This window comes from Ranitomeya variabilis, chromosome 1 (assembly GCF_051348905.1).
Source record: "Ranitomeya variabilis isolate aRanVar5 chromosome 1, aRanVar5.hap1, whole genome shotgun sequence".
Lineage (NCBI taxonomy): Eukaryota > Metazoa > Chordata > Amphibia > Anura > Dendrobatidae > Ranitomeya > Ranitomeya variabilis.
Genome location: NC_135232.1, coordinates 1036017316 through 1036032271, shown reverse-complemented (window position 1 = coordinate 1036032271; position 14956 = coordinate 1036017316). Strand labels below are relative to the sequence as shown.

The window sequence follows — 14956 nt, the reverse complement described above, 5'->3', positions numbered from 1 at the left end:
CGTGTAGTCCTAGCCTGATTTTATAGTCACGGGCCACCTTTTGCAGTTCTACCGAGGCTTTAGCTAACGTTCAACCCTAAATAATGTATGTAAATTAATATAATTTTTTTATTTCTACAGTGCCACCATATTCTGCAGCAGTTTACAATTCTGAAGGTATAAATATGCTAGTATCTCTTCTGAACTCAGGCCATGATTCATCAAAACTGCCGTTCACGCCAGTCTTGATGAGGAGGCAGAGTAAGATTTCTGGTGTAACAGAGAAAAAGGCAGCAGGGATGTGAGAGATGAAATCCACAACTCATTGGGTGCTATAAAACAGCGGCAGGTCCTCCAGGAGCCTAACGACCGACGCGTTTCGCCTTTCAAAGCCTTCCTCTTGGTTGCACAATGCGTGTGGGAAAACATCCTTACATAGAGTAAAACCGTTAACCACGTGTCAGTTGTGCTCCAATCACAGACATTGAAAAAGTTCACAGACCTCGGGGGGGCAATTACAAAAGAAAGATCCTCAACATACAATCTGGATATTTATGCTGAATGCTAGATTCTGGGCGTAACGTTAGACAGGACTTCAGACTTTCTACTTACTGTGTGTGGTTTTTTCTTTTCTTGTTCACCGTTTCACCTGTAACTAATGCAGCAATCATCTGCAGGTCTGGTGATTGGAGCACAACTGACACGTGGTTAACGGTTTTACTCTATGTAAGGATGTGTTCCCACATGCATTGTGTCACCAATAGCAAGGTGTCGGTCGTTCTGCTACTGGAGGAACCGCCGCTGTTTTATTGTACCCAATAAATTGTGGATTTTATCTCTCACATCCCTGCTGCCTCTTTTTCTCCGCTATCCAGCTCGTCTCCGCGCGACTAACAGCTGGTTTTACTGCAACTTTCATGGTGAGCTAACTCTTCACCTTCCCTCCTGCCTTACTGTATTTCTGGTGTAAGGTATGCTACACATGAATTAGACAAGTGGGCGTTGCTGCGTCCTGCCACAACTCCACCCACTTTGATGGATCGGGGCCGTTATGTTTCTTGTAGTAATACTGGGTTACTTGGTTTTCTACACATTTGGGCAACCTTTGTTTTAGAAAATCAAAGATGTACAGATACAAATTCCTGAAACCTGCAATAATATAATACTTTTCGACTGATCATGTCACTAGAAATGTCTGCACAATAGGGAGCACATCTCGTCCTTAAAAACATCAAAATGGAAAGCTGGAATTGAACATAAGCAACAATAAGACTTTATGCTGCAGAGTTTATTTACTCATCATCATGGTACACAATACCCAACCATACATCGTATGTGCAACAAAACTCAACAAAAGCAGGATCATGCTTTTAAAAAAAAAAAAAAAAAAAAAAAAAAAGATTTCTGGTCCATGTTAGTACAGAAAATAAATCACTCAAACGCGGACTGGAACATTTGTTGTCCTATTTTGATGTACGCTTCTCTCTCCTCCTCCGTCATAAACGACACCAGACTTGGGTTCTGACTGACGTCACTATACACATGGGGCTGGCCACCCACCATGACCACTGGGTCCTCCGCTTCGACCTCTTCATCCTGCTCTGCGCTGCTCATGGGTTTCGCCCCTTCTGGCTTTGCGCGTTTTCTCTCTTCATCAGACTCGCTGGTGTCGCTTTCTGAATCACTTTTGGTTATTTGAGTGACAGTTGGGCCAGATCCAGATTTCATTTCATGAATTAGTAGAGTCCTGAGCACTTCATTGTCAGCACCATTGCGCTTATTGGCATTTTCATCCATATTTTCTAATTCTTCAGGTACTTTGGGAAAAGATGAACAAATTGTATTCAAGTTAAAGAACTGAAAGAGGCTGTGATTGTGCCGAGAGAACCAACCCAACCTCTGATTTTATATTCTTACACAAACAAGATAAGGTCGTCTTTATACTTAGCCGACATGGGGAACACAAAAATACACCTGCAGGTTAGAGACATGGACCTAGAATGAGGTTGCATTGGTTGATCCAGCACACGCATTACATAAGTGATAGAGGCACCAAACATCCTAAATTTAATGTGACATCAAGAAATAAGGTCAAGTAGTGTTTGTTTTACCGCCCTTGAATAAAGCTGTACTAAGGCTACAGTGTTCCAATCACCAATCCCAGTGACCATCACAGATTATACAAAGGCCGGGTGACCTGGCATCTCACTCAATACTCACAGAGATCACTCTTTATTTCTTCCGGAAGCCCCTCAGGGACAGACACCGTGCTTTCCTTCATCCACACTGGCTGCTCCTTCCCTTTCTTCTCTTTCACCTTTTTAAGCTCCGGCTCGTTGACATTAATGGTCACACTTTGGACATACATATTGTCCATAGATGAAGTTTTGTTTGCCCATCGCCCCAGGTTCCCTTGCATATCAACAGCTGCCATGTCAGAGCTCTGTTCACAGCTAAAGTAAATAGGCTGGAATTATGAGGAGCAGCTGCCAGAATTTATATACTTCACATTCCTAAATATTCCAATAGTCACCTCTCAAGAATTTACCACCTAATCCTTAACTGACCAGCCCATTGTGGGACTTCACGAACAAGCACATTTTTACCTTCTTTTCATCAATGCCTTTGGATCACTTCATATTTTTACGTTAAAAAAGCACTCCTCCTCTTCAAAATTTGTATCCTCTTCATATTCAATGATGCAATCATCATATTATATAGCACTGTGTACTTACAATTGCTCATTTTGTCTTTCTACCCAGCTAATTCTTCTCTTTTCTGTTAGGTCCATGACATTGCGTGAATAAAAACTGACTAGCTGAAGCCTTCTAAGCTCTATGTTGAAACAGGAGGTCAATTTTCCCATTTTCATTACTGCAAAGTCTCTGGCACGGGGAAGAGGAAGCAGCTGGGTAATTAATTGAACAGAGGAATGATTTCTGCAAGGACAAGAGACTTCCTGTTTCTACATAGAACAGAAAATACCGGATTACTCACCGGTAATGCTCTTTTATAGAGCCCACGACAGCACCCACTGAGAGAGGGGATCCGCCCCTAGGAACAGGAAACCTACAGAGAGATAAAAGGGGCGGCCCCCCCTCGCTCCTCAGTTGTTTTACAGAGAAAAAGGAGGAACCGCCGCCAGGTTTTTTTAGTTTAACAGGTTTAGGCATATATACATATTTACAACCTCATCTCATATTACTCTATTATATACAACTCCCTACTAAGACACCACGTGCAACTAAATAAAGAAAAGGGAGGGATTTGAATGGGTGCTGTCGTGGGCTCTATAAAAGAGCATTACCGGTGAGTAATCCGGTATTTTCTATTCGCCACGACAGCACCCACTGAGAGATTTTCAGAGACTATATACTGGGTGGGTTAACTGAATCAAGAACCGAAACCCCAAAGGTTAGGTCAGAAGCAGCAGATAGATCTAATCTATAGTGTCTATAGAAGGTATTTGGTGAAGACCAAGTTGCAGCCTTACATATAAGGTCTATCGGCACATTCGCCCTTTCTGCCCAGGAGGTCGATACGGCTCTTGTAGAGTGTGCTCCCACATGTATTGGAGGATCTCTTCCTCCAGCTTTATACGCCAGGACTATGGCATCTCTTATCCAGCGTGATAGCGTGTTCTTTGTGACTCTGGAACCCTTAGTTTTTCCCTGGAAAGACACAAAGAGAGCCCTACTCTTCCTCCAGTCCCTAGTCCTCTCTAAGTAGGCTAGAATAGTTCTCTTAACATCTAGGGTATGAAGCCTGGCTTCTTCTGGAGTCGAGTGGTCTTCATAGAAAGTAGGTAACAAGATCTCCTGGGATCTATGAAAACTAGTGGCTACCTTAGGGAGATAACAAGGGTCCGTTTTTAAAATTATTCTATCAGATGTCACGGATAGATAAGGAGGGTCAATTGACAAGGCATGGAGATCACTCACTCTTCTAGCGGATACTAACGCTACTAACAGTATTGTTTTTAGCGAGATGTTCTTTAATGAGGCCGCATGTAGAGGCTCAAACGGGCTTTGTGTCAAGGCATCTAGGACTAGAGATAGATCCCACTGAGGTACCTGTGGTATATGAATAGGTTTTGATCGTTCACATGCTGATATAAAACGAGAAACCCATCTATCTCCCGCCACATCATAACTAAAGAGGGCTCCTAGAGCTGAAACCTGGACTCTTAGAGTATTTACAGACAGTCCCAATTCAAGTCCTTTTTGTAAGAACTCCAATATTGAAAATATAGGTACTTCAGCGGAAAGTTGTGCAGTATGAAATTGAAGGAATTTTTTCCAAACCCTGACATAGATTTGGGTAGTGGAAGGCTTTCTACTCTTCATAAGAGTATCTATAAGCCCACTGGAAAAACCCCTTAGAGTTAGTAAGTGCCTCTCAAATTCCATACCGTCAGATTCATGCCTTTTACCCGAGGATGGAAAAACGGTCCCTGAGACAACAGGTCCTTGGTCTGAGGCAGGATCCAAGGGTCTGTAGTTGACATCGCCCTGAGCCAGGAGAACCATGGCCTTTTGGGCCAGAATGGGGCTACCAACAGAACTCTTGCCCCCTCCTCCCTTATTTTTCTTATTACTATAGGTAATAGATTCCATGGAGGGAATGCATAGGCTAGGTCGTATGTCCATGGCACCTGAAGGGCATCGAATATGTCGGGGTTGTCCAGTCTGCAAAGGGAGGCAAAAGTTTTGACCTGACGGTTGGACCTTGTTGCGAATAGGTCTATTTGAGGCACCCCCCATCGGTCTGTTATCAACCTGAAAATCTTTCTGCTGAGCATCCACTCCCCCTGATGAAGGGTATGGCGACTGAGGAAATCGGCACGCACGTTGTCTATGCCTCTGATGTGCACCGCTGATAAGGACAACAGATGACTTTCGGCTAAGGTCATGATGTTTGATGAGATTTCCATAAGATTTTCTGACCGTGTACCTCCTTGATGATTCAAATAGGCTACTGCCGAGGTGTTGTCTGAGAGAACCCTTGTGTGAGAGCCTCGTAGCTGGGGAAGAAAGTGGAGTAGGGAATAATATATGGCTCTTAATTCTTTTACATTAGAGGAATTAGCCAATTCTGATCTGGACCAAAGGCCTTGAACCACCTGATCCTCAAAATGTGCTCCCCAGCCTTCCGGACTAGCATCCGTGGTTACTATGGTAGAAGGGGTGATGACCCATGGTACCCCCTCTGATAGATTTCCCCAATCTAGCCACCATGTAAGAGAGTTTACTACCTCTGATGTTAAATAAATTGTTCGGTCTAAATGTCCCCTATTTTTAATGTCCTCCTGTAATATGAATTTCTGGAGCCGCCTGGTATGGAATTGTGCCCATTTAACCGCAGGGATACATGATGACAGTGAACCTAGCAATGACATGGCATTTCTCAGTGACATACTACGTCTTTTGATTGCTAGGCCTACTTTGTCAATAATAGAAGACTTCTTATCATCAGGCAACCGACAAATTTGGTCCACTGAATCGAGAAGGAGTCCTAGGAATCTCTGACAAGTGACGGGTTGGAGTCTGGATTTTTCCCAGTTGACAATCCAGCCTAGCGTTTGTAAGGAAAACGCCACCTCCTCCAACCTTTGTTCACACTGTAAGGAGTTTTTTCCCACAATTAGTAGGTCATCCAGATATGGAATGACCAGAGTGTCCTTTAATCGCAGAAAGGACATTACCTCCAACAGCAATTTAGTAAAGACCCTAGGGGCCATAGATAGGCCAAAGGGCATTGCCCTATATTGTAAATGACGAATTTGCCCGTCTATAAATACTGCTACCCGAAGAAACTGCTGGTGTGACTGGTGTATAGGAAGATGGTAATACGCATCCTTAAGATCCAGTACTACCATGTAACAGTTTGGGAACAGATTTTTAATGGCTGATCGAATAGATTCCATTTTAAATGTTGTGGGTCTTATGAACGTGTTCAGTCTTCTCAAATTAAATATAGTTCTATAGGATCCGTCAGGTTTAGTAATCAGAAACAAGGGGGAGTAGAACCCCTTCCCTGTTTGAGATGACGGAACGTCTATTAAAACCCGTTTGGTAAGAAGGGACTTAATTTCTATTTCCAGTGCTTCTTGCTGCAGTCTAGATTTTAGGGAGGTGAGCAGGAAGGAATCCGGAGGTTTTCGGATAAAGTCTAGGGTGAGGCCTGAGGATATTAATTTTATGGCCCATGGATTAACAGTTATTTTATTCCACTGATTTATAAATCCTAGAAGTCTACCGCCCACTGGTGGAATAGGGTTCCCGGAATTTTTCAGCTGGTTTGAAGGGACGTTTGTTGAACAAATTGCCCTTTTGCCTGAACTCTTTGTTCCTCCATTGGTCTTTGAAGCCTCCCTTTCTGCCAAATGATGGCTTCCTGAATGCCCTTTTGTAAGAAGGAACAAAGGGATTAGGGAAGCCCTTCTTTCGCTCACCCGCCTTAGTGAGAATTTCATCCAACACGCTTCCAAAGAGGTACTCACCCTGACAGGGTATGGCACACAATTTGGATCTAGACTGGGCATCTCCCTTCCAGTTTTTTAGCCATAAAGCTCGGCGAGCAGTATTGGAGAGGCTAGCTGTCCTGGCCGCCAGGCGGAGAGAATCCACGGAGGCATCGGATATGAACGCCGCAGCACCTTTAATCAAGGGTATTGAGGCACGTAACTTCTCTCTAGAAACACCGTTTTTGATATTTTGGTCCAGCTGCTCTAACCAAACCAGCATAGACCTACTGGTACATGTGGTTGAGATTGCTGGCCTGAAAGCAGTGACACAGGCCTCCCATGATTTTTTAAGGAGCGCATCCGATTTCCTGTCCATGGGATCGGATAAGGAACCTGCATCCTCTACAGGTAGAGAGGAACGACGAGATGTAGATGCCACTGCCGCATCGACTTTCGGTACTTTAGCCCAGGAATCCATATCCTCGTCATCAAAGGGGTAGCGTCTCTTGCAGGGTATTGGCACAAACCCCTTTTGCCCTTTACCCCATTCCTTTTTAACGAGGTCTTTTATGGCCTGATTTACTGGAAATACCTGGCCCTTCCGCTGAGAAAGACCAGCGAACATAAGTTCCTGTGGCGTTTGGGGTTCTTTTGATTCAGCCAACCCCATCGTACTTCTCACTGACTTAATTAAGCTGTTGACACCGTCAGTAGGAAAACAGACATAGTTCTGTTCCCCTGATGATTCAGACGTTTGAGACACATCCGAATCCACCTCTCCACTCTCTGCTGACGTGTCAGCTTTAGGTGAGGACATTCTCCTACTCCTCTTTTCCACATTAACAGAGGGGCCTCCTCCTAATGACTGCAGCTCCTCACGAATTATAAGCCGTATGTCATTCATTTTGACAGACTCCTCCTGCTGCAAGGTGTTGTTTATACAGGCCTGACACAGCTTTTTAAGGTAAGAGTCAGGCAGGGGCTCAGTACATATAGCACACTGTTTGTGCTTGGTTTTCCCCGTCCTCTTTGCCTAAAAACATAAGCAGAGTAAATACTATAAGCTTTCTTGAAGCTGTATAACACTCACCCAGAAGCACATGTATATACCGGTTGCTGGGTTTGCCTGGCCTGGGGTGTGGAACGGGACGATCTCCCTCCTGATTTCACAGTGGAATCACTCCTCTTTGAGCGTCCACTACTCTTATTCCTGGTCTCACCACTGGGTACTAGTGGGTCCTCCATAGGGCGCACAGAGACTTCCTCTTGGGACGGGACGACATGATAGCGCACTGTCTGTCCCGCTCATGTGCAATTTATAGTGCAGGAATTAAACACACCCCCCCCCCCCCCTTTTTTTTTTTTTTTTTACCTGATCCATTGGTGCAGCGCCAGGGGGATAAGGAGTAAACCGCCCAGAGGAAACCAATATGGTGGTTCCCCCGGAAATAGACTGCTGACCTCCCAGGGGCAGGGATCTACTTCCGTGATGCGGCTCCACCGCGCATGCGCCGGCGTCTCAGCCTGCCGGCTCTACAAGCGCTACTACTGCCCATGTCGCCGCCATACCTGAGGGACTGGGGAAACAGCTGATGACCGCTCCACACACTCCGGAGGGTATCGCCACCTGGCTCCGGAAACCTGCATCCTTACAGGTAATTCGGCTGGCCCAGGCACACCGCATCACCGGTCGTCCCTTACAACGATGTCCCAGCAGGGAAATCGTTGTTCCTCCATCGACTATAGCAGATGAGGGGGGAACCAGCAGGAACCCCCGACTCTGTCCACTCGCTCTGGAGCCCCTGTTGCTCAGCAGAGACGCACAGGCGGCATCCAGGCGAGTTTTCCTCTTGTCATTACTTCAGAGAATCTTCTCTGTGGGTTCCCCTTTAGGAACAGGAAACCAACTGAGGAGCGAGGGGGGGCCGCCCCTTTTATCTCTCTGTAGGTTTCCTGTTCCTAGGGGCGGATCCCCTCTCTCAGTGGGTGCTGTCGTGGCGAATAGAAAAGAAGAATTAGCTGGGTAGAAAGGCAAAATGAGCAACTGTAAGTACACAGTACTATACAATATGGTAATTGCAATAAAGAGGATATAAACTTTGATGGGAAGAGGACTGCTTCTTTAACATATATACAATCATTGGTATTACCGCACCTGTGTAGTCGCCATCTTTACTTGGGCCCCCTGCACCATGATAGTGCATTTGATTCAAGGCCTAGACAGGTAAGCACCTTTGCCTTTTTTTTGGTGTTTTTTTCTAGTATAGTGGAGGTTTTTGCCTTTTTTTCCTCCTTTTGTGGTTTTTGTTGTTAGAGTAGGACTGGCAAGTGTGAGGACCTGTGACGTGGGTTGCCAGCTTACGTATTGTGGCCATAATATTAACTAATACCTTATATATTTTGATATGTTCTTGTGCACTTTATTTATTTTTACTTTTCGGGGTGCAGTTGGGCCCAGATAGCTTTGTAAGTTGTGGCCCCTGTTCATACAGGATGCATTCTAGTTAGCACTGGTCAGCCCGCCACAGGGCATTATTAATATGCTATGATCCAGATGCTGTGCATACTCTGTGTGACCACTGCTGCAGATTATTTTTTGCACTGGTGTGCCAAACGGACAATCCCTGACTGCAGGCTGGCTGTCTCATTGGTATTACTGCACCTGTGTAGTCACCATCTTTACTTGGGCCCGCTGCACCATGATAGTGCATTTGATTCAAGGCCTAGACAGGTAAGCACCTTTGCCTGTTTTTTTGGTGTTTTTTTTCTAGTACAGTGGAGGTTTTTGCCTCTTTGTGCTCCTTTTGTGGTTTTCATATATACAATACAGTGCTTGTTTTTCTTGTGGGATAAGTTTTTTTATGTCACCAGTTATGTACTATTTAGTGTACATTTTATTATTTTGCTCTGCTGGGTTTTTTTTCTTATTGTGGTCATCATGCAGAATAATAACTTCAATCACTGGGTCGGTATAATTACTCCGATACAAAATTCATATGCTTTTAACTTCAACTTTTCAAGACAGTGGCCCAAGTTTATTAAGTTGTTCAGCTAAGCATATGGGAAATTTTGGCAGTGGAGGGAAGAAGTGAACAGACTATGGCAGGCGCTATGACCCACGTTGGCTCTAGGTGCCAAGACTCAGTAAATGTCCTTATTATGGCTACCTTAAAGGGAACCTGTCACCCCCAAAATCGAAGATGAGCTAAGCCCACCAGCATCAGGGGCTTATCTACATAAGCCCCAGATGTAACCTGAAAGATGAGAAAAAGAGATTAGATCATACTCACCTGGGAGGGCGATCCGGTCCGAAGGGTGTCGCGGTCTGGTCCGGGGCCTCCCATCTTCTTACGATGACGTCCTCTTCTTGTTTTCACGCTGCGGCTTCGGCGCAGGCATACTTTGTTTGTCCTGTTGAGGGCAGAGCAAAGTACTGCAGTGCGCAGGCGCCGGGAAAGGTCAGAGAGGCCCATCGCCTGCGCACTGCAGTACTTTTCTCTGCCCTCAACAGGACAGACAAAGTACGCCTGCGCCGAAGCCGCAGCGTGAAGACAAGAGGACATCATCCTATGAAGATAGGAGGCCCCGGAACGCGACGCCCCCCAGGTGAGTATAATCTAACCTCTTTTTCTCATCTTTCAGGATACATCAGGGGCTTATCTACAGCATTACAGAATGCTGTAGATAAGCCCCTGATGATGGTGGGCTTAGCTCATCTTCAATTTTGGGGGTGACAGGTTCCCTTTAAGGCTGGCGCTACTGGAGACACTGACCAGGACACGTCAAGTGTCCGCCATGTTTTGCTGCTAAATTGTATCTCGACACAAGTGAATGGGGGTTGCATTACAACTCCAAGGGCACTGCCATCATTACAAGCAAGGCACAAAAAAAATCTGATGCAGTTGGACTTTTGGCAATGTCCTTCTCTCAGTACCCTTGGGTTCGCAATGTGCCCTCACTTACTGGTACTGCGCTGCGATGTAGCAGCGAAACATGGTGAACTTTGGTTGTGTGACGTGTGAAGGTCAAAATTGCCATGTATTATGTATAAAATCATGGCGTACTATACGGCTGTGACCCAATCTGATGTTATAAAGCAGCATTGCTGGGAACATTATGGCCTTCATTATAGGGTAACTACACGTCATGGTTTTATGCTTTCATTATGGTTACATGATGGTAATATATGAAATTATATGAGTGCTGTTACTTGAGAACTATGGTCAGTACATTACGGCTGATGCCAATACACATTCAACATGTCTAATGCCAATAGAATAGCATTACCGCCCATGGTGTTATAGATGCGCTACAGGGAGTTCTGCGGGTCGCTATGGCAGGGGGGTCTCTATGGCAGGGATCACTATGGTGGCAGGGGGGTCGCTATGGCAGGGTTGAGGGCTTCTAAAATTTGCTGCCATTGCCATCAGGCACATACCTGTTTGCAAGCTCTGGGATATATGTTGGCTGCGGCTCGAGCAGCTCACATGGGAGCACAATGTCTTCTGTCTCTTGGAGAAGCACAAAGATCGGTTCAATCTGCTCATTGAATTTCGCAAGTAACGTTCTGGCATCTCTTTTCGGCATTGATGAGAAGTCTTCTTCTACTTCAGCATTGCAGTAAGTGCAACGAAAGAGCTCTGCCGGAGAAACAGGAGAAATTACCTGCAAGAACCTTTAACTACTTAGATGCCACTATTGTCATTTGCTGACCGCAGCATTTAAGTGGTTAGATCCAGGGGAGAACAGTTACGATGACATCCGGTTATTCAGTACATTATTTGGAAAAGAGAATGGTGTCATTCAAAACTACAGCAAGTCCCACAGAAAATAAGTCCACTCAGAGCACGATGCACAGTCTGGCTATGGGTCTGCGGATCGATATAGGTCTATAAGGCTGCCACGTTTGGGTCAGGACATCCGCAGACTGAATGTACTGTACTTTGTCTTCTGGACAAGACTTAGGCTGTGTTCACATGTTAAAAAAAACAAAAACAGCACTGCAGCAGCATTGTGTGAACACATATCAGTGATCTAGTGATTATGGCGACAACGGCAGACAGAAATTTCGGACCCGTACAGCTACACATAGTGCGTTATCGCCATTACCAGAAAAACATAATTAGAAATAAAATAAATACCTGTAAATGGGTCAAACAGCTGATTCACCTCCAGGTCAGAGTAGGTGCTGAGACACCCAGGACACTTAAAGGAAGCCCTTATGGTGGATTCTCGCTCATCGGACTCAATCTTGCGGCGAACATGATCCAGTTTATACTTGACCACATCTACTAGCACTTTGTAATTGATGTAATAATAGTTGTGTTTGGTGCTCTTCCCATTGGAGCCGGTTTCTACACGCATGCGACACTTGATGAATTTATCAGCCTTTAAGGTGTTGAGGATTGCTCGGAGCTGCTTCTTCTCAAACTTGAGGAGCAGAGCAATGTCGTCCTCTTTCACGCAAGGATACCTGATGAGAACGTCGAGGGTCAGAGAATGTTCCAACCCATAAAATCCACGGACCATGTACTTGGCCAGTCGTTTCAGTGCGGCAGGGACCTCGGTCATGGTGTCTTGGTCTCCCATTGTGAAAGGACGAACATCAACCTCCTATAGCTACAAAATAGAGGATTAAGGATTATACACTGCGATCATGAAGAATGGCCGTGTGGTAGAGGTTTCTCTCTGTGGTATGCAACATTAATTACCAAGGGAAATGGCATCAGTCAGGAAGTACTTGGTGAATTTACTGATTTCACCTGTGAGCAATGGAACATTAGCCGGCGGCCTGCTGTGTGTCACCTTCACAATGAATTCCCTGGTGGTTCTGCCAAAAGCCAGCAGCAAACACCTGAACGGGACTCTGGAGTGTACATGGCATTTATGATTTCAGGCCTTTGCATCATTCACTAAAGTCTGTTATGTCAGATCTAGGGTTCGGGAGTGTAGACGGATTAGATTACTGCTGAGAAGCAAGTCATGAAGGAACAATGGAGAAAAAAGAAAAACAAAACAACAAAATCTGGAGTATTTCACAACCTGAGGTGCACAAAGGTACCAGGTCATTGCTCCTGAATATTGCCATGTGTCCAGATGTGGCTCATTTTTTGGGCATTTTCTATCATTTGGATACATGTTCAGTATGAGAGATTGAGGCTTTACAAATCTCCATTCAGATGCTGGAGACAAAAATTTGGTGTATTAGAGCCCTATGGGTTTCCAGTGTCAGTCAGAGTAAGGCTGGGGCTACACGGAAACTTTGGCAATGACAAATTTTGCAAGTGATCGCGGTCCCATTGTGACCCACAAGATAAAGCAGCAAGCAAATCGCAGAGAGTAGGAAACAGGATATTTTGCGACCTGACCAGGTACCTGGCTGTTCATTATGTGATCCCATTCGCTTACAATATGCTGCTATGTGGAGCAATACAGCAAACTTGGCAACGTGTCCCGGCTAAAGTCATCATGGAGCCACAGCCTCAGCCTTAGACCTCATTCACACGTCAGTACTGAAACACATATAACAAAAGCTGTGCCGGTTTCATCGGTATGCTGCACCAGTGCGTGATCCGTATGTCCATTTTTTCCATCAGCCAACAGTGATTTTACAGACGGATAAAGAAATAAATAACATGACACAGCTTGTCCTATACATTACAATGTTAACCACGGACCGCACAATGATGCCGTCCGTGTGCCGCACGTGTTTTTCACAGACCCATAGACTTGTATTGACCCTTTTCATCCGTGCTGCTGGACAAAAAAAATGGACATGAGATTAGAATGAGTTTGTGTTCGATCCGTGAGAAAGCGGATAGAGCAAGTACCTGCAGCAAGGACGTCTGAATGAGGCCTTAGTGCGTATAGTTATCCACTGACTTCACAGAGTCCGCTACCATTTAGATCTTTACTGCTAGTGGCGGAACGTTTCATAGGCAGCAGCTCCTAGAATTGGACATTAGCGGCCTTTAGCACTACAGCTGATGTGACAGGACATGTCCTCATGGGCCACTGCAGACCTCCTTCTATAGACTGTCATGGTAATAAATGTAAAAAAGAGCAGCTTTGCAATTTACTTCTTATGGCTCATTGTAACTGGCCAGCTCTACAAGATAGCTATTGTGGCTGATGTCCTAGGCCCGGTGCCTTAACGGTAGAGCATGTAAGCGCTGATCCAAAGTAGATAGCAGCATTGTAGAGGGCACGGCTCTGGGTCAGTGGCTCAACCGTTACGCTGGCCAAGTTTTCATTCAGTCAGAATTGCACAGCCTTGGTGCTCATTCAGACATCACTACAAATCGCTCCGAGCACAGAGAGCAATACATGGACTGGCCGTGACTCTCCTGACCCGAGCGCGACAGCCCCAGAGAAATATACGAGGCAGTCATTCTCCGGTCCGGAGAGCCGCGGCCGCTCCAGCATTGCCCGATTATCTGAACGAGCCCTTCTGGGCCAGCAGGGGATTGGGAGGCAGGGAGAGGTGACCTCCTGAAGATCAATGTTAAGAATAACCCTGTACGCTGAGATATGGGAATCTGTGTATGGATTCGTGGTGCAACAGCTTCACTTTCATCTTGTATAAAATCAAAAAGTCTAAAAAAAATCCCTTTTCCACATTTTTTGCACAAAAATCAGCGATTTGTGGGAATTTTATCTGCCATTGAACCATGGATAGGAAAGTGAGCAGGGTTAACCAGTTGAATACCTGTACTTCACATTTATGAACTCTTTAACAATTTGCCGTTAAGTCACAATTCTCGCTGCAATACAGAGGTGACATAAAAACTAGCGAAACATGTGCACAGGCGCGTTAGATCTGGGAACTAATGGATAAAATACTGTGCCAGTACTAAGATTTGGTGCACATAAGGGCAACACAGATTCTAGAAAAATGGACTTAATATATTTCCCTTGTGATAAATCTCACCTCCTACGTTGCCGATCTTTCTGCTGCTACCTACCTTACTGTTTTAATCAACTTGTTCCAGTCCCTACAGCTTGGCTCAGTGGTAATGAAACCTCCCATCACTTCCAACATACAAACATTCCTCAGCTGCGATCAGTCAGACATCAGGCAGTGTTCCCATCCGATAATGCTGGTTTCTTCACTGTGGTTTTCCTGCAGGTATCTTCACCAACAGCACTTTACTCTGTTTATTGCATTTTTGTGGCGTATTGAGGCTGGATTATCCTCTTTTTCTGCATTTGGGTGCAGATTTGACACATTTTTTAGGTAAGGACTATGCTCTGGACTTACCTGATTTACTAACCCGACTAGTTCATGTGAATAGTAGGCGGCTCCTGCGCCTGTCCACTATGGAGATGAGTACAGGGAGTCAGTCATGTCCGCAAAATTCGTTATTTCCCCAAATTCAGGCTCAACCTTGTTTTAAAACACATTTAGTGCAAGAATGCTGAGATTCTGAACTTAAAAACACCATTGTATAGTTTTACATGCATTTTCCTATAAGGAAAAAACACACAGTTCAACAGCTATTATTGGGCATG

General features: G+C 45.1%; 1 protein-coding gene across 3 annotated transcripts; it reads right to left on the bottom strand.

Annotated features, from left to right (window-relative positions):
* Nucleotides 1-1142: 1142 nt before the first annotated feature.
* Nucleotides 1143-14620, bottom strand: LOC143793061 (general transcription factor IIE subunit 1-like). 3 transcript variants are annotated; one of them, XM_077279652.1, is made up of 6 exons: nt 13276-13423; nt 13123-13201; nt 11587-12064; nt 10884-11085; nt 2200-2432; nt 1148-1796 (listed from the first exon to the last, which is right to left on the bottom strand). In XM_077279652.1, the coding sequence occupies exons 3-6, from the start codon at nt 12032-12034 to the stop codon at nt 1411-1413; spliced, it is 1269 nt and encodes a 422-aa protein (XP_077135767.1). In that variant the 5' UTR covers nt 12035-12064; nt 13123-13201; nt 13276-13423; the 3' UTR covers nt 1148-1410. The 3 variants fall into 3 exon arrangements, with proteins under 3 accessions (XP_077135768.1, XP_077135767.1, XP_077135766.1); XM_077279653.1 differs by lacking the exons at nt 13123-13201; nt 13276-13423 and adding an exon at nt 14410-14620 and having other exon boundaries at nt 1143-1796; XM_077279651.1 differs by lacking the exons at nt 13123-13201; nt 13276-13423 and adding an exon at nt 14376-14536 and having other exon boundaries at nt 1151-1796.
* Nucleotides 14621-14956: the final 336 nt, after the last annotated feature.